Raw genomic sequence first — 19,642 nt, 5'->3', positions numbered from 1 at the left:
AGCTTCAAAGGAGGGAGGTTACAAAGCCTCCTTCTTTGACCCTCTCCCCACTGTGGTCCAGGTTAATTTGCATATCAGTGACGACTTAATACTACTAAAGGTTTCATGTAACTTTTAAGCTTCTCAAATGTTCATTACTTTTGTTATCCTAGTGGAAATCCTGCAATCACCAGTATTATTTTTAGTCCTAAAATGAGGTAAGGAGGCCTGGGGGTGTTTATGTAAGGAGGAAGAGGGTAGGGCCCCAGTTCAGGAACTTGCCTACTTACTGTCCTGGGAGAATCTGGCAGAGAGGGGTAAGTCATGGTAGCTGAGAAAGAAAGAGCAAAAAGGGTGAGTAGGGGGGTTGTGGGGGCCAAGTATTGAACTGTGCCTGTGTAGGGTAACTGGCATGAGGGCAGCATTTTCTGACCTAGGGAGGTAAAAGCGTCGTCATTGGCACTAAGTCGGTGACCCATAGCAGGAGCACGTCACCACCTTCCCACCCCCAGAGACCCCAGTTTATCTGCCCCCCTCCACCCTACTGTTCTCGGAGTCGGCAGCCCCGGTCCAGGAAGCAGGCAGCGAGGCTCTTAGAACCAGGCTAGGTCCCTTCTCTGAAAGCGCTGCACCCAGAGAGGGGCGGGAACTCCTTAATCGTCCTCTCCCGGGGACCCACGCGCCGCCCCACAGCATGCCGCGGGAGCTGTCCGCTGTTCTGAACTCTTTCTCCGGCTTGGCCGGATTTGCGGCTCTCCTGGCGCGCCGCAGTCTAAGGGAAGGGCTCAGTGGGTCCCGGGAAGGGCAAAGGCCGGAAGGTCTGCGGCAAGCTCCATCCAGGCTTTACGTTTTATTTTATTTTTTAATTTTATTTTCAGGCTCTAAAATTTAAATCTCCGCAGGAACCTTCTACCCACTCTAGTCCAGACTCTAAGCAGGATCCAGCTCTTAAGGACCTCTTCACATCCTGTGGTGTTGCTCAATCCCTCACTCCACTTCTTCCCCTGCGCCTTCGCTGTTGAAACTACACCAGGTCGTAGCTCCCGCGAGCCTAGCGCTAGACGCCGCTCCTCTCTCCTCGTCCACTTCACCCTCCTCCAGAGCAGGACTCTCCCCAGGCGCAGCAAGCTCCTGCAGTCAAGATTCTCCCTCGTGCCTCGGACCCAGGTTTGTCGGCGCCTCCTTCCTTTTCTGTTTCCACCCGCTCCACTGTCCTTCTCTCTAGTTGTCTAAGCACCGAGTCGGGTGGTGCGCGCTCCGCCCCCATTTTCCATACAAGGGAGCGCTGGAGGGGGGGCGGGGCGGAGGGGAGGCGCTCCCAGTCCCTCTCAAAAACTGCGAGCCCACTGGGAACTCCTGAATCCGTTCAGCTCCCGCGGAGAAGCGAGAAGCCTGCATTGCCGTCGTGGGCTGAGGACAGCTAGGGGACAGCCGGGATTCGGCCCCTCCCTCCCCGTAGCGTTTTCCCGCCCGCCCAGCCCCACTCGCCAGGTAGGACCATGCTCCAGGGTCTGACCTGCGTGGACCGCGAAGGCTCTAAATTGAGTAGGAGGCGTTTAAATAATCTGTACATATGTGACCTAGCATAGATGTATTTTTACATGGGGTATGACCGCACTTTTGATTGTTGTTGTTGATTTATTTTGGCCAGTTATTCTAAAGGGAGTATTTGGGTAATTGAGGTGGGGGAGGGAGGCACGAATGGTGTAGGAGGGGGTGGATGGACAATGGGAGGGGGTGGATGGACAATGGGAAGTGACAGACTTTGATTCTCTTTGGACAGGTGGCTATGGCCTCACTGCCGACTCAGGGTCCCCCGGTCCCTGACTTAGTTTCTGGGTTGCCACCGGCGGCCTCAACTCCTGCCAACCAGAGCACAGAGGCCTCGGCGGACAATGGGTCGGTGACTGGCCCAGGCGCTCAGGCTGTCACGCCTTTCCAAAGCCTGCAGCTGGTGCATCAGCTGAAAGGGCTGATCGTGCTGCTCTACAGCATCGTGGTGGTCGTGGGGCTGGTGGGCAACTGCCTGCTGGTGTTGGTGATCGCGCGAGTGCGTCGGTTGCACAACGTGACCAACTTCCTCATCGGCAACCTGGCCTTGTCCGACGTGCTCATGTGCACCGCCTGTGTGCCGCTCACGCTGGCCTACGCTTTCGAGCCACGCGGCTGGGTGTTCGGCGGCGGCCTGTGCCACCTTGTCTTCTTCCTGCAGCCCGTCACCGTCTACGTGTCGGTGTTCACTCTCACCACCATCGCGGTGGACCGCTACGTCGTGCTCGTGCACCCGCTGCGCAGGCGCATCTCGCTGCGCCTCAGCGCCTATGCGGTGCTGGCCATCTGGGCGCTGTCCGCGGTGCTGGCGCTGCCGGCCGCCATGCACACGTACCACGTCGAGCTCAAGCCGCACCGTGTGCGCCTCTGCGAGGAATTCTGGGGGTCTCAGGAGCGCCAGCGCCAGCTCTATGCTTGGGGGCTGCTTCTCGTCACCTACCTGCTCCCCCTGCTGGTCATCCTCCTGTCTTACGTCCGGGTGTCGGTGAAGCTACGGAACCGCGTGGTGCCAGGCTGCGTGACCCAGAGCCAAGCCGACTGGGACCGTGCGCGCCGCCGCCGCACCTTCTGTCTGCTGGTGGTGGTCGTGGTGGTGTTCGCCGTGTGCTGGCTGCCGCTGCACGTCTTCAACCTGCTGCGGGACCTCGACCCGCAAGCCATCGACCCTTACGCCTTTGGGTTAGTGCAGCTGCTCTGCCACTGGCTCGCCATGAGCTCGGCTTGCTACAACCCCTTCATTTACGCCTGGCTGCACGACAGCTTCCGTGAGGAGCTGCGCAAGCTCTTGCTTGCCTGGCCCCGCAAGATCGTGCCCCACGGCCAGAGCATGACAGTCAGCGTGGTCATCTGATGCCACTGCACCGGGCCTTGGCTGGGGACCTCCATGTCCACTAGTCTCCGAGGTTGCCCACCTGAGGCCGGACTGGAGAGCTTATCCCCAGCGCCAGAGCAAATCCAATAGGTGACCAAACTTCCAGCCTAGCCCTCTTGTCCAGCTGTCTTGCTTTGTCCTTGTGTCTTTGTAAAATGTTGAGTGGGCTTTGGAGGGAGTCTTGTGCTTTGCTTGAAAGAGGCCAAGGAGAGGTGAGAGGATTTATTATTTCCTCCCTATGCCCTGAATGCCAAACAAAGCTCTTTCTCCTGGTTCATAACAGTATTTCAGAACCGTGGCTGTCTTCCTCGCTTTCCCTTCTGCTTGCTCAATGGTGAGATGAAGGAACAATGGGTTTGGGATTTCAAATGGCTGCGTTGGGGTTGGTGAGGCTTTTTCCAGTTGCCTTTTAAAAAGGACTCAACTGAGCTAGAATACCTGATTTTGCTTAGTCAGTTTGAACCCATTAATTCCTAGGATTCCAGGGAAGTATTACAAGTCTGTATCTGGGATTTCAGCATTTCCTGAATAAGATCATTACACACCAAAAGGGTTTTACTTTTATAGCAAGATCTTCTGAAAGGTGGTTCCTAAGTGTTTTCCCTCCTCCTTGTCACCTAACTTCTATCTGAAAATGATAAGATGAATTAGTCACTGAAGAGATAAATAAGGATAAAGAAGAAAAGGTCCAGATCACTTAAGGAGGCATATAACTGAGGACAGACATCTATCTGGGTGTATGTTTGTGTATACATACCCAGTGTTTGCTACAAGGCAGGAACACAGATATTTGATTTTCTGAATACTCAATGTAAACCATGTTCGATAGCATTCTCTAATTGCTCAGTTGCAACAGATCAACAGCTGTCATCTGATTGCTCAGCACCTGCTCTGTGGTGACACACTTGGAACACAATCAACCCAGGATACAAGGATGGGGAGACATTTACTTAAGGCCAGAACAGAAAAATAAACTGCCACCAGACCACCATCAAATACTTAATTCTTTCCAGGGTTAGAGGGACAAGTGAAGACTGTTGGGCCATGATACCAGGCTGATAACCCTCATCTTAGCCTCCTGAGGATTCTGTAAATGAGGACAAGTACCCTGGACAAGGATCTTCACGTTGATGTTGGAGCAGTGACTGGACAGTGAGGGTGGGAGTTTTGTGAAGTGATATGTGCTATCCACCTGCCAGATCAGCCTCCGTGGCATATAGGACAGGAACTAGTGCAGGAACTGCAGCAACTCCGTTATCATCTCTAAGACTCCAGTACTGCCCTAGCTCACTATACAGTAGAATCAAGCTCTCTCCTTATCTTACTCTCTGAAATGGGCTCATTCATTCATTAAAGTGTGCCCTGAAAGGAAGGGAAAGAGGAGAAAGGCTTGGGGATGACAAGGATTAAGTCCCATTACTCCAATGCCAGCAGCCGTGATGGAAGAGTAAGTATTTATGATTGGGTTAGTTAGCAATATGAGTCTTTAGTAGTTATGTGGCTAGACCTTTCCCAGCATGGGGGAAGGCAGGAAAAGTCTGGCTTGGGAGAAGGGATAGGCAGGTTAAACTTGGGAGATGCAGGTTACCTTTAGCAATGGCACAAATACTTTCAGCTTCATCTATGGATGTGGAGAACAAAGCCTATGTCACTCCCTGTTCCACATGAACTCATTCCCCAGGCATCCCAGAGACTGGCTCCTGTGGTTCACAGCTCCATTACTTGGGAGGCTCAAGGCCAAACAGGCATTTCATGTTTCCTCAGAGCATTCTTTTGATGGGAATGCATCTAGAATGGAGGGGATGGGGGAAAGGATGGGATTCATTGGGGAGGGATCTGGTTAATTGTACTTCCTTTTTAAAAAAAAATCTTCAAATTTATTTATTTATTTATTTTGAGAGAAATACAGTGAGCAGGGGAGGGACAGAGAGAGAAAATCCCCAGCAGGCTCCACACTGTCAGTGCAGAGCCCAACGTGGGGTTCGAACTCACAAACTGAGATCATGACCTGAGCTGAAACCACGTGTCAGATGCTTAACTGACTGAGCCACCCAGGCACCCCCACTTAATTGTACTTTCTTTGTTGGAATGTTTAAATCACTGTTCTCAGCCTTGGCTGCTCCTAGAATCAGTTGGAGAGCTTCCAAAAAACACCAGTGCTGAGACCCTATCCCCAGAGAGTCCAATTGATTAGAGATGGAGCCTGGGCATCAGCATTTTTTCAAAGCACTTCAGGTGACTTTAATGTGCATCCAAGGTTAAGCCCCTTAAGAATTGTTGTCTTTCTAATGAATCTCAGAAACATCTGAATGAAGCTTTGATTGTACCTGCCAAAGGTATTAAAAATTTGGAGTTGAATTCTGACAGGGCGTCCTATGCTACAGATGGGGAATAATACTCCTCTACCTTTCAGACAGTATCCAATGAATCACACAGAGGCAAATCCTTATAATAAGAATATATAAGTATTCATTCAGGTTTCCTTACAAATCTCCTATATGTAAGGCAGTGAGTGTATGCGTCCAGTTTTTTTTAAGTATCATGATTCAACTCTAGATCATTTGCATTATAAAGTTATACACCATGAATTATTCCAAATCCTGGTTTCCAGGGTGTTAAAAAAAATTGAAGTGTTCTCTGATTAGCTTGATGTAAGTCTACATCAACTGTGAGAAGAAAGTGTCCTCATTAATTACTAGAAAAGCTGCTACCTGTTCCTATGCCTACAACTTAAGTTAAAAACTTTAACATTTACATGGACTTTATGGAGAGCCTAAAGAGGCTGGAGAATTATGCCGTGTTTATAAACATCTTTACACATTATCCAAATTGGCTACTGAATAGCAACTAATTAATTCTTACCCTATCTGGAATCTATTTGGGACTAGTTTGACTATAAAGCAAACTGACTTTTTAGAAAATCTCTCAGGAGGCACCTGGGTGGCTCAGCTGGTGAAACGTCCGACTTCAGTTCAGGTCATGATCTCATGGCTTGTGAGTTCTAGCCCTGCTTCGGGCTCTGTGCTGACCGCTCAGAGACTGGAGCCTGCTTTGGATTCTGTATCTCCCTCTCTCTCTGACCCTCCGCTGCTCGCATTCTGTCTCTTTCTCTCAAAAATAAACATTAAAAAGTGAAAAAAAAAAACACTCTCAGAAGTGAGTCCTATAGAAATCCACTTAGCGTTGAAGTAGAAAATTTTATTTGATATAACTTAGTCAATACCACGCATCCAGTCCTCCTCCTGCAAGGAATCATACAGGCCATAAAGCTGGGAGCAGAGGCAGCCGGCTACTTAGCAGCAGCCCATTCTGAGGCTGATGGGAGGTTCTGTAATTCTCTTTGCAAGCATTGTCACCGGGCCTCACTTTTGGCAGCCCATCAATAGATTTATCTCACTAAATCAGCTGGGGAGTGTTTCAATATGCATTGGCAACGGTCACCTGGAAATAGCAACTGTGAGAGATGCTAAGGTAACAATATCCCGATTGATGTAACCTTCCTGAATTTTTGTTCTTGTGGATCATCAGCCTGTTCTACTGGTGGTGCTAAGTTCCAGGTTTCTCGGGTTGGCTAGTTAACCTCTGTCCTGTGGCTTGCATGTCTGAACATTTAGTAGTCTTGCAAATGCAAGGCATGGGGCTGACATCAAGGGGACCCAGGCAAGGGAACAGCTAGATCTGAGAGCAAACCCAGGGTCTATCCCCCACCGACAAGCGGCCAGGAGCACCTTTGTTCCCCAAAGCAGATCTTCCATGGATTTCCCTCCATTTGCTGATGTCTTTGTTAAGACATCAGCTTAACAAGCTGATGCGTAAGACGCATGTGTGACTGACTTACTGTATGAAGCTCTTCAGTCTGGGGCTTGCACTGTGTTTGATACATTGTGGGTGCTCAATAAATATCAAATTAGTACCATCTCCAGTTACATAACCTCGGGATGGCCAGGGTCACAGTGAAAATAAATCACGTCAAGGAAAACACACTACTCAATCCAGATTTGTCAATTCTAGCTAATTCCAGGAATGAACTGTTCATTTGGGGTCTTCTGTGACCCCTTGGTCCAAATCTCAGTAATGACAGCATTTTAATCCGTGGCACCAAGCTCTCTGCTCTCCAAAACTGCATGTGCCTAAGTTGACAGGTCTATCAAAGGGAGAGTAGAGAATTTCATGATTCATTTCTATATTCATCATTAATCTGGATCATTAAAGGTTAACATTTTATTATCCACTGACACATATCACTTCGGAAATTTAAAAACACCCAACGCATGGGTCTGTAAGTCAAATTTGATCACCCAGATTCCAAAATGTTCATGACAGAGTCATGAAGATGATTTTCTGACACTTCTAAAATAAGACTTAAAAATGCATTTATGGACACCTTTCCAGTGATCCATTTATTTTGCAAAGTGAGATAAACTCTAAACAGATGTTGGACGTGTGAAATATTTCTTTGGATGGATGGGTGTTGCAGACTTGATATGTTGAAAGACTGCATTCTCAGTCTTTGCAAGTAGAAAGCCTTGTTTTGAAAATTGAGTGCTCGTATTTTTAACAGATTTCTTATCTTTTCCCCCTGCTTTCCAACTCAATTCTTCTTCATTTCCTGCTCTTTATTTCTCTATTCAGCCCCTTTTCTGCTATTTCCCCATATTAACTATAATATACCTCTGATCTGAAGCTCTCTCCACTCCCGTGGAGAGCAGGTGGTGGGATTCAAGCATCCACCTTCCAGTGGGTTGGTGGGTTCGTATAAGGTGAATCACGTGGGAGAGATACTCTGGGTAATTCTGTTGCAGACGCTTCATCACATCAGCAGAGGGTTGCTCATTACATTTCCTGCCCACTGTGGGGTCTTGGAGCTCACACAATTGATCGTTTCTCAGATAAGCTCCAGGCAGAAGTGGACAACAGGATTTTGCACAGGATCTCCAGCTGGGCCCTTAATGTGGTAAATCTCACAGAGAGCTCTCAAGAGGGACCTAAACAATGAAAGGTCACATGTGTTTCATTTTGATGTTTGGGGCTGGAGCAAGAAAAGCTGAGCCAGAAAAAGCAAAGGGCAGTCTCCTCTTTTAAGTATTCCTTGCCTCCCTCCCTCAGCTCTCAAAAAACCCTCTTCCTGACTTGCTGATGACTAAATCCCACAGTCCCAGAACTCATCTCCTCCTTCTGGAGTGACATCTAAAGATGAATGGAAAGCTACTCCCTCCCTCCTACCCCCATTCACTCAGTATCTCCAGGTAATGAAAAAAAAAATCCTTTTGAGCTGGAAAAATCAAATACAAATTTCAGGCCCCAGCTCTAGGTTAGAAGTCAGGTGCTGGGCTTCTTCCCTAGCCCGGAACACCACAGTCACCCTTGGGTCTTTATCCTAGGGGGATGGCCCCATCACCTGGGGAGGGGGTGCAGGGCTGCAGCATAGCATGCCCTGGGGCGGTCAGGTTGGTGGCCTGGCCTTGCGGGGGGTGGAGCCACTGTGTGGGGCAAGTCCTTCCCAGGCCCCATCTGCACTGCAGATGCTGGGGCACACTGACCTCCTCATTTTCACAAAAAAGACCCAAGCACAGGCACAGGTGGGAAACGAGAGCACATGTAAGTGCCTTCAACGGCCATAACGGTTTCTTTTTTTTTAAAATTTTTTTTTTCAACGTTTATTTATTTTTGGGACACAGAGAGACAGAGCATGAACGGGGGAGGAGCAGAGAGAGAGGGAGACACAGAATCGGAAACAGGCTCCAGGCTCTGAGCCATCAGCCCAGACCCGATGCGGGGCTCGAACTCACGGACCGTGAGATCGTGACCTGGCTGAAGTCGGACGCTTAACCGACTGCGCCACCCAGGCGCCCCCATAACGGTTTCTTTAGAACAAGTCTCTTTATTCCTATTTCCTTCCTACCCTTGTCTCCTCCAGCAAAGCCCCCTTTCTTTCTGTGATATAACTGCAGAGCTTGGGGCATTTTCATATCAACATGACTTTCTGGGAGATGGAAACCTGCTTAAGGGCCTCTTCTGAGACTGATAATAAGCAATTGTCATCACATGCAGCTGAGCCAAAGCCTCAAGACCTGGCCAAAGCACAGGTCCTTCTGCCTGACCGAGGCGCGGGAAATTGGGCTTCCTGAGGACACCCAAGGGCCTGTCGTCTCGCACATCAGGTGGGGTCTGTGAGCTGCACCAGCACATCCGTGGGCTGCACTAGTGCCTTCCACCCTGGCAAGGGTGGACTGGCTCGGGGGACCAGGTGAGTGTCCGTGGCCCGGCTGCTGGGGTGCTTCTTTCTCCCACCCCACGGGGGTGCTTTCAGAGGCTCAGAGGCAGTCACCAGCGACTCCCTCTGCATCCACATGGGCAGCAGCACGCAGTCCCTGCACCATGGGACTAGCTTCTGGCCCTCTACCACCGGCTCCTGTGCCGCTGACCTTGGCCTAGGTCCCCAAATACCAGCGCTGGGTGCCCAGCACCTTCCTGTGCTATCTCGTGGTCCTCCAGACAAGTGATCACGCAGTGTCTGGGTTTCAGCTTCCTGGTCTCGCGGTGGATCTCCATCGGAGTTCGTGGCCGCTCTGCAGCAGAGCCACGCGCTGGGGGCGCTCACGGGGCCGCGCGCCTCTGTTGCAGACCCCGTGGTGGCCAACAGCGCCGGACCTACACCACGGGCCTGCCGTGGTCGATGCCGTGGTGGCCTCCCTGTCGCCTCTCGTAGCGTCTCACTGTCCTCCCAGCCCCTCGGTGCGCAAGGCCCGGACCGGCCACCGCGCGCCCCCAGGCGGAGCGCGGGCTCACTGCAGCTGCTCGTCCCGGTCGCCTGCGGCGTCCCTCGCCCCTGCTCTCAGCCTCGGAGCGTCTTTCACCCGCACCAGAGCTGGGCGGGAGCCTCACCCCCGACGCTCTTTCAGTGTCCTGCAACTGCTCTGCCCCTGGCACCCCTCGCACCAGCGCCAACCCCATGCTCTCCAGTTCTCGCCCAACTCCGGGTCTTGTCTTCGGTCTCCATCGTCTGCCTCTCACTCTTCTACTCCCCGAAGCAGGGGAGGTCAAGGCTGTGCCCTGCATCTCGTCCCCGCCCCGACTCCGTTGCTTTCTCCGCGCCCCAGCCCCTGGACACTGCGGCGTGCGCTGCCTGAAGGGGGGCGCGTATGGATGGGGGCGCTGCAGGGCAGGGGGTCTAGGCGCCCGGGAGCTTCTGCGCTCCTGCTCCCGCCGGCCTAGTGAGGTGCATTCGAGGTTCTTCCTGAGGTTTCGGCATTGGTGAGGAGCATGGATAGGATGCACTCAGGCAGTCCTTGGGCAGCAACTCTTGCCCTGGGCAGCTGTCCAGCCCGGGCATGGAGAAGGCATACTTTGGGGCTTCTCTCCACGGCAGGTTCTGATGCCTTGTTCTAAGTGATCCACACTTAGTTTCTTAGGTAACTCTTGATCACTGTGGAAACATCTGGTTTCCAAGAAAGAAACCTGGAGTGTCCGTGTGGCTGAGCCCTTGACTGCAGGGCAAACAGGCGGGCATCGGCAGTTGGTTGGGTGGTTGGTGGGGGGTGGGGGGGGTGGGGGTGGGGTGTTTTCAGGGTGCTGCTTGGAGAGCGCTAGGCTCCCCATCCTGCTTCCGACATGATTGTGTCACTTGAGTCGATTGCCTATTTCCTGCACATCATCTCTAAGTGGGAAGTAACAGGAAATCACTTAAATTGTGTATGTATTGGGGACTCCAGTGATCCCATCCTTCCTGCTGGTGGAAATAGTGGGAACTGGGGCGGGGGTGGGGTGGGTAGTGCAAAGAGGGAGGAAGCTGATTCGCAGGGCCAGAGGAGGAGTTGGACCTGGGTGGCCTCTCCAGTGGCTCACCTGGAGCAGTGAGTTTGGTTGTTTTTCCTGGGTAAGCCAGCAGGGCAGCTCCCGGCTAGGTCTTCGTGTTGGGAGCTGAGGTTCACAACCTGCCAGAACACACTTCATGTTTTTGTAGAAGAGATGGGGTCAGCTGGTGGAACAAAGCTAGCCCAGGGGGGGAAAAAATCACCTGTTGGCCCACTGCTCTAGGAAGTTGTTGATCTAAAGCTAGGCTTCTTGCTGAATAAAGGACCTCTGGCATTTAGATTGTTTTTAAATATTCATTTATTTTTGAGAGAGAGAGAGAGAGAGAGAGCGGCAGAGAGAGAGACAGAATCTGAAGCAGGCTCCAGGCTCTGAGCTATCAGCACAGAGCCTGATACAGGGCTTGAACCCATGAACTGTGAGATCATGACCCTAACTGACTGAGCCACCCAGGTGTCCCTAGATTTTTTTTTTTAATTACAAAATCAACAAATCTTTTACTTTAAAAGACTGGTAGGTGAAAATTTCCCACTCATCTCTCCTAGGGGTTATTAATAGTTTGTGCTTGGGGCACCTGGGTGGCTCAGTTGGTTGAGCATCTGACATTGGCTCAGGTCACGATCTCACAGTTTGTGAGCTTGAGCCCCGCGTTGGGCTTGCTGCTGTCGGTGCAGAGCCAGCTTCAGATCTTCTGTTCCCCTCTCTGCCTGTCCCTCCCCTGCTCCCGCTCACACGCTCCCTCTCAAAAAATGAATAACAAACATTAAAAAAAATGGTTTATGCTTTTGTTTCCAGACTCTACCAGGAGCACACATATTCAGGATATATTTTACAACAATGGGATTAAACTGTACGTAATGTTTTATAATTTACTCCCCCTCCCCTTAAAATTATACCAAGGATGGCCTTTAATATTGGGACATAGGGATGGCCCTCATTCTAGGCTGAAGAGGAGTCTGTGGTCTGAATGTACCACTGTGTAGCCATTTTTCAGCCAGCGAGTGGCATTGGTTGGAGAAATGATTCCAGGACTTAGAAGGGCTCCCAGAGCTCCACAGGAATGCAGAGCAGTTTGAATCCACTGGAATCACAGGTATTGAGATGCTGCTCCTTTGTGGTGTGGGGGCAGGGTGAGGGGATGATTCTTTGTGGAGCCTTCCCATTGACTGATACCATCTGAGTGGGTTGTAGGAATCTTGGCTCCCAACACAAAGGCCTTGGCTGTTTCTCCTTGGCTGTTTCCAGACCCTGCTCATCACCTGATTGTGGCTGGTGCCACCCTGGCTGTTCCTTGGCAAACAATAGCTGGTGTTTACAGTGACACCCTGACAACCCAGGCTATGATTTTCCCAGGAGTTGGGAAAGGCAGGGGGGGTCCCTCTTGTAGTGTTGAATCCACAAAAGTCAAAGGCCCATGGGGAGTCAAGTACTTCACCCTTTTTGACCATAGGTGTTTCAACGAGGTCCTAACACAGTTGAGGAGGGTTTATTGATAAAGGGCCTGTTTACAAAGGGGAGGGTGAGGTATAGGGAAGTAGGAGGAATATGGGTAACCAGCAGCCAGTGGAAGCAGAGGGGCTGTTACCATCCCTGATTTCAGGAACATCCCTGAGGACAGAGGGGAGAGTTTGCTGAAACTCCAAAGGCCAGAGTCATTGAGCGAAGACCATCTTGGAGGAGGGCTAGAGTCAGCCCAAGTGTCTCCACAGATTGGGAGCCAGGGAGAAGGCAAGTTGACAAGAAACTGGAATACTGCCCAGACATGCCTGTCACAAAAGTGCTATATAAGGAAGTGCCACACAAGTTCAGCGGAGGCAGAGATATTCACATTTGGCCTTCGTGATGAAAGAAGCCTTTGTGAACGAGGTGGCGTTTGAGCCAGACTTCGAAAGGTACTTGGGATTGTAAGCAACAGAGAGAATAATGGCAGGAAAGCATGCTATGGGCCAGGGAGGAGCGTTAGTAAAGGGACCCAGGTGGGAAAGGGTGATGTTCAGTGAAAGGTGCTAACTGTGCTTATAAGGATGATGAAAGATGGGTTGGCTGAAGCTAGAGCCGGGGAGATTCATATAATACCAGCAACATTCAGGGCATCTGGGTGGTTCAGTTGGTTAGGTGTCCGACTCTTGATTTTGGCTCAGGTCATGATCTCACTGTTCGTGACATCGAACCCTGTGTTGGGCTCTACACTGAGCACGGAGCCTGCTTGGGATCCTCTCTCTCCCTGCCCCTCCCTCGCTCTCTCTCTCAAAATAAATAAGTAAACATGAAAAAAGTGATGTACTGCCAGCTATGTTTGTTGAATTCTTACTCTGTGCTGGGTACCTTCCATTATATCAATTATTTCCCAACTTAGGGAGTAGTTATTCTCATTATTATTCTTAATTTACAGCTAGGCAACCATTTAGGGAAGTCAAATAACTTGCTAAGGTGTCCCGGTTAGTAATTGGTGGAGCTGGGATCTGAATTCCAAAGCCTGCATCCCTATCCATGTAATATCCTAACTTGAATTTTTCAACCTAAGGAGTCTGGACTGTTTGGGAGGCAGTAGGGAGTCACTGAAGGTTTAGAATGAGTGGGAGATTAAAAAATGTACTCTAGGACGCAACCCTGACAACAGGAAAAGTGTGGGTTAGGGAGAGACAGGAGGCAGAGAGATGAGTAAGAGAATCCTTAACATCATCTGGCAGAGGGAGAATAAGGATCAGAACTGGGGTGGTTCAAGTGAGAAGGGGGAAGAGACAACAGGTGAGAAAGGGCTCTTGAGAGGAATTGACATCAGATCTCTGCATGCCTTGTCAGATCAGATGTTTCCTCTTTGCCCTATTTACATTAGGAAGAAAAGTTACAGTATGGGATCTACACCATAGGCACTTCGTCCCTGCCTCAATCAGGAATGCTTTCTGTAGAAAGTAAGAGAATACCCAACTAACCAAAAGGATTAATCTTGAGGACCTTTATTGTCTGACTCAAAAAGAAGTCTGGAGGCAAGCAGTTTCCAGACTGGTCCTCAAACCTTTTACCCAGAAAGGACTTACGTCCCAACACAAAGTACTTAAAACATCACACAAGTCCTTCGGCAACAACCCCAAATGAAAATTTCTTGTTGGCCTCAGTCCTTGCACCTCTTCCCCCTGGTGTTCAGTCTCCAAACTCTTAAGTGATCAGCTTCTTTCCTTCAAGACTAGCGTCACATCTCGTTATTGCTTTCTTCTGGGGAGTCTCCTCAACTTAATCCTTTAGCGATTTGTGCTAGTTTGCTAGGGCTGTGTGTTAGTCAGCTCAGGCTGCCCTAACAAAATACCAGAGACTGGGGGGCTTAGACAACATGAATTTATTTCTCACAGTTCTAGAGGTTGGAAGTTCAAGATCAAGGGGTCAGAAAATTTAGTTGTTGTTTTGTTTTGTTTTGTTTTCCTGAGGCCTCTCTCCTTGACTTGCAGATGGCTGTCTTCTTATACGGTGCCCTCACATGGCCTTTTCTGTGTGTGTATCCTTGGCATCTCTTTCTTTCAAGGACACTAGTCCTGGATTAAGGTGTCACCCTTATGATCTCATTTAATTCTTTCTAAAGGCCCTGTCTCTGAATACAGTCATATCGGAGGTTAGGGCTTCAGCATATGAATTGAGGTAGGGGGCATAATTCAGTCCATAACACTCCCCAACTCCTACGTACCTTGGAGTTCTTCTGAACATATTAAAAAACTTTTCTGGGATGCTTGGGTGGCTCAGTGGGTTAAGCGTCCGACTTCAGCTCAGGTCATGATCTCACAGCTGGTGAGTTTGAGCCCCACATCAGGCTCTGTGCTGACAGCTCAGAGCCTGGAGCCTGCTTCAGATTCTGTGTCTCCCTCTCTCTCTGACCCTCCCCCATTCATGCTTTGTTTCAAAAATAAACAGACGTTAAAAAAATTTTTTTTTAAGTAAGAAAAAAACCTTTTCTGATTAACAATCTCTGAAACAGAGGTTAGCATGCAGCATGTTTCTTAAGGAGTTCTAAGGATCAACACCCTGTGGAAGGTAAGGGGATAACTGGTCAGAGAGAAGGTGAGTTGCAAGTCAGTATCGGTGGAGGGCTCCGCCAACTCTCTGGGAGTATCTGGGATGTCTTGTGTTGGGAACGGGAAGTGTGGGACCATTCTCCATGTCGGTCAGTCATTGGATGTAGGTGGCCAAAGGAAGGAGGCATGGCCTTGAATGAGTTGGCTCTTTTCAAATGAGGGGATTCCTGGAGGAGCTGATGGTTGTTGACATGAAGCAGACCATTTAACACTGCCCATGAGTCCACATATGTTCTAACCAGGTAAACCCGACACACAGAGTGGCTGATCAGGTGCACTGCCTGAAACTACACTCGAGCCTCTGTGGTCTTTTAAGGTAATTAGTGAAGGGGCTAGAATGCAGCCACCATCTATTTTTGACTTGTACCAACATACCGAACTGACCCACTGGTGAACATTAGCTGCTCACGAGGGATTCCCCGTGTGACCATAGGTGTGAGTCGATGGAAAAGTACTGATGTACTTTACAATTACTGATGTAATTGTGCTGGGTGACCTGGGGGTCTGGTCCTGCCTGTGCTCTTCCAAATGCATCCCTTTCATCTTGCTTATTTGGTCCAATTAGCACCATGTCAGCGGTAGTGAGCCAATGTGATTTGTTGGATGTTCAGCTGGTCAACCTCTTTGGACTCTATTATGATGGAGAGCGGGAAAGTTAGTCCTGGGACAGAACTAGAAAACATATACTCAATGCAAACTGTTTCTGATTTTTTTCTTTTGTAGGAGAGGAAAGGAATGCATTTGCCTGATCAAAGGCTACATACCATGTACCTGGGACATGTTAATCTTTTCTAGCAAAGAGACCCTATCCAGCACAGCAGCTGGTGTGGGTGTGGCCACAGTTTCTCTGTGGTCTTTGACTGGAGTAGAACAGCTATTGCCTGAAAGTTATCTGTCTTGCTAAGCTTCTTTCCTGTGCCTGGCTAGAGAGCAAACTTTGGGGGCCTACGTTTTAATTTTGCCTGTGTCTAGCGGTGTTTTGTGTTGCTAGTGTTTGTGGCCCAAGTCTGGGATATACTAGGTGGAAATACAACCCAGGGGACCTACCACTGGGTTGTTCTCTGGGTTCCAAGGTTCCTATTTGGTCCTTCCTTCTACCTTTCAGAATCTTAGGTTTTCTTTACGTATATAGTGTCAGGAATTTTAGTGGTACTTAGCAGGAGGAATAGGAAAAAGTACACCTATCTTCCTGGAAGTAGAAGTTCCAAGATAACGTTTCAAAGTGCACAAACCACATACGTTTACAAAGGAAACCAATTATATTAAAATGCAATTAAAGGAATATTTAAAAACTTACAATGGGGATGTATTCACATACCCATTTCTTTATTAATATAGTAAATAAAATATCTAGTGGTGGGTCTGATGGTCACGGTAACATTGAAACCTGATTTGCATAAGTGGTGCTGGGAGAATCTGCCACAGTTGAAGTGTGATGTGAAATGATCTGTGACTTCTGCTGGTGACAGAGTCACTGATGTCTCTAATTTGACTGTGTCTTTTTGCCTCCATTCATAATTGAGGGAGACGGCAGTTTTTTTGTGGTAGGTGAATCAAAATTACAGGTCAATTATTTTCTGATCCCGGTTCATAGACCCACTGAATTCTTAACCTTGGTTAACAACCCAAGCTTCCAAGGGTAAAATTGGAAATATTCTTAGCCTCAAGCCCAGAGCAACAGTAGCAAACCCTGTAAGCAGAGATTTCTGGAAGAGACTTAAAAAAAAAAATCGTCTGAGACCAAAAGCCCCCAGCGGTCAATACGTAAGATGATCAGGCCAGGGCGGCCGAGAGCACGGCTGGATTTGATTAGGGATGACAAGAAGCCAAGTTTCTGGGCCAGACACTGGATCTCAGGGATTCCTGGTACCCAGAGCCACAAACACCACCTCAGTGAAGTCGGGAAAGTTCAGTGAAGCCTGGTAGTTGCTGCTTATCCAGGAGAGACTCCATCTGAGAACAGGATGGTCTTTGGTAACTCAACTGGGCAGAGTTTAGAAAGAGGAGGGTTCCCCCACCCCTTCTGACAACCAGCCAGTTACCCACTCTGTGCCTGTTCCTGAAACACAAAAGCGATTTTCTTCTGAGGACATTGTGTTCTGAACTCCAGCATTCAGGGCCTGACTCCCACACAATGACGATCCGGGTAGCCCCTGATTGGATTGGAAGCCGCACTGCGTTTTCATAAAAGGCAGAACCGCTCTGTGAAGCCTTGGAGGGGCACAGAATGCTATGTCTGCAGGAAAATGAACTAAGCACCCCAATTTACGAGTTGCCAGTTGGATCCTATTTGCACAGTGCCGGCCTGATGCCATTCGGAGAGTGGTTAGAAGTTTCTTTTGCCTCATTCCTTGATTTTCTCTTTTCATTGAAGTTATAAATAATGGTGCCTCGCATCTTAATGAAAGGGAGTGGTGTGAACAACCAGAGGCTTCGAAAGGAAACCTGAAATAATAGTGCAGTTGCTAAGGAACAGGGCTGGACAAGTTAATTTTGTTGGCATAACATCTCCGCATTATTTAATCTCCCAGCGTATTCATTTCATCCATCTGTCACCATGTCACCGAAGCCGGGAGGAGCTGCTAATTGCAACACCGACGTTGAGAACAGACCTGTCCAAACCTTGTGTAAATTTCAGCTGTCAGAATGGGGCCCTAGCTTTGATTTTACCATTGGAGAGGCCACCCCCTCCTATTTCCAGAAGAAAGCTGGCGAGAGCCTCCTCATTCAAGTTCTGCTGGACCAAATGCTTGGGCTCCCCAGCAGTGGCTCTGTACCCTGGCTGAACACTAGTTACCCAGTGTGCTTTAAAAGAAAAATCAATGTCTAGGCCCCCTCCCCATAGATTCTGATGTAATTGGTCTAGGGGCAGGGTGCAGGGTGCAGGGATGAGATTAAAAAAAAAAAAAAAAGTCTCCTAAGTGATTCTAATGTGCGGCCCGACTGAGAACCGCGGATTTATAGACTCTCCACTGCTGTGTCTCATTTTCAAAATTCCAAAGCCTCTTGGATTTTTGTAGTCCCCTAATCACTTTCTCCCTATCTCATATAAAATAAATACAATACTGAACTTTTTGTGAGCTCTCTGGGCATTGGGCACAGTGATACATGTTGTATCTGCGTGATCTCTTGGAATCCTTACAGCGATCTTGTAAAGTGGGTATTTTTGTCCGCCCAATTTTACAGAGAAGAGGCCGACGCTCAGGGAGGTTAAGTGCCCAGCCGAGAAGGGACAGATCCAGGGTTTGGACATGGGCCTTAATCCCAGGAGAACTTGTTGGTCCACACCAGCACTCTGCTTTCACTCGTGGGTCTGCGCCCACGGGGTCACCTCCACCAAATTTAGGGCCAGCTCTAGTCCCGGTCATGGGCTTTGAGAGCCTGGGATGCTGGTTCAGATGACTCCGGAGCTGCTCAGTCCCATCCTCAGCCTGGGCCCCGGGTCTGAACTCGGAGGAGGTTCACTTGGGCTCCTCAACTCGACTACCTGGATTCCAATCCAGCCCTCCCCCTCTCCCCTTTCTTTTTAAACTTGTGAGTGACCTTGGCCAAGTGTCTTAGTTTCTTTAAGACCCAGCTTCCTCACCTCTTGGTGAAAATGACAAATGTACCTGCTATGTAGAACTATTGCAAAGATTGAACGAACTAATACACATAAAACACTTAGAGTAGGGTCTGGCACACATTTACTCATGAAAGGTTAGTTTTTCCCCCAAGCTTGACTGCGATATAACTGACGTATAATATTGGGTAAGTTTAATGCATATAATGTGTTGGTTAGATACACTTCTGTATTGTAAAATGATGAGCACCATAGTGTTAGCTAGCACCTTCATCACATGATTTTTTTTTTGGTGAGAATATTTAAGATCTTTTCTCTTGGCGACTTTCAAGTATATAAGGCAGAATCATTAACTATGATCACCTTGCTGTATACTAGGTCCCTAGAACTTATTCATCTCATAATTGGAAGTTTGTATTGTTTGACCAACATTCCAGTCTCTCTCCAGTCCCGCCTGTTCCCGCCCGCCCCGCCCCCCCCCCCCCCCCCCCCCCCCCAGCAAGCCTTCTCGGTAACCACAATTCTATTCTCTGTTTCTGTGAGTTAGGCTTTTGGAAATTCCACATCTAAGTGAGATCATAGTATTTGTCTGTCTTTGTCTGATTTATGTCACTTAGCGTAATGTCCTCAAGATTCATCCATGTTGTCACAAATGGCAGGATTTTCTCCTTTCTCATGGCTGATGGATATACATAATCTCACGTTTTCTTTATCCATGTGTCTGTTGATGGACATTTAGGTTGTCTCCATATCTTGGTTATCATGAATAATGTTGCAACCCAAATGGGGGTGCAGATATTGCTATGAAATACTATTTTCATCAGAAAAATTAGCTATTACAGTCATACTTATCACCACAGAGCTAGCACTCAGAGGTTGCCTTATTCCCCCACGCTCCTGAAGCCCAGAGATGTCTCGTACCCAGCATGGTGTCTGGGTTTCAGGTGCTGGGCAGCTCCAAGGCTGTCTCTGGGCTTCCTGAAGTTTCTGCCTCAACTTCCTGGTTCAAATATAGGCAACTGACCTCGGAGACTGAATGCTTACCTCTGCCTTTGGTCTATAAAACCATAGCAGGTGGGGCGTGCGGGTGGCTCAGTCAGTTAAGCATCTGAGTTCAGCTCAGGTCATGATCTTCCGGTTCATGAGTTTGAGCCCTGCTTCGGGCTCTGCACTCTCTCTGCACCTCATAGGATTCTCTCTCTCTCTCTCTGCCCCTCACTCACTTGTGCTCTCTCTCTCTCAAAAAACAAAACAAAACAAAAACATATGAGGTGACCAGGACTTTCTTCAAATGTATTAGTGGGA

The 19,642-nt window shown here is 48.9% G+C and overlaps 1 protein-coding gene across 1 annotated transcript; it reads left to right on the top strand.

Annotated features, from left to right (window-relative positions):
* The first annotated feature begins 1,768 nt into the window (after nt 1–1,768).
* On the top strand, nt 1,769–3,460 carry PRLHR (prolactin releasing hormone receptor). The gene has a single exon (XM_025918379.2). The coding sequence runs from the start codon at nt 1,769–1,771 to the stop codon at nt 2,879–2,881; it is 1,113 nt and encodes a 370-aa protein (XP_025774164.1). The 3' UTR covers nt 2,882–3,460.
* Nucleotides 3,461–19,642: the final 16,182 nt, after the last annotated feature.

Source organism: Puma concolor, chromosome D2, assembly GCF_028749965.1.
Source record: "Puma concolor isolate L17-30 chromosome D2, mPumCon1.1.hap2, whole genome shotgun sequence".
NCBI lineage: Eukaryota > Metazoa > Chordata > Mammalia > Carnivora > Felidae > Puma > Puma concolor.
This window is presented reverse-complemented; position numbering and strand designations above follow the sequence as displayed.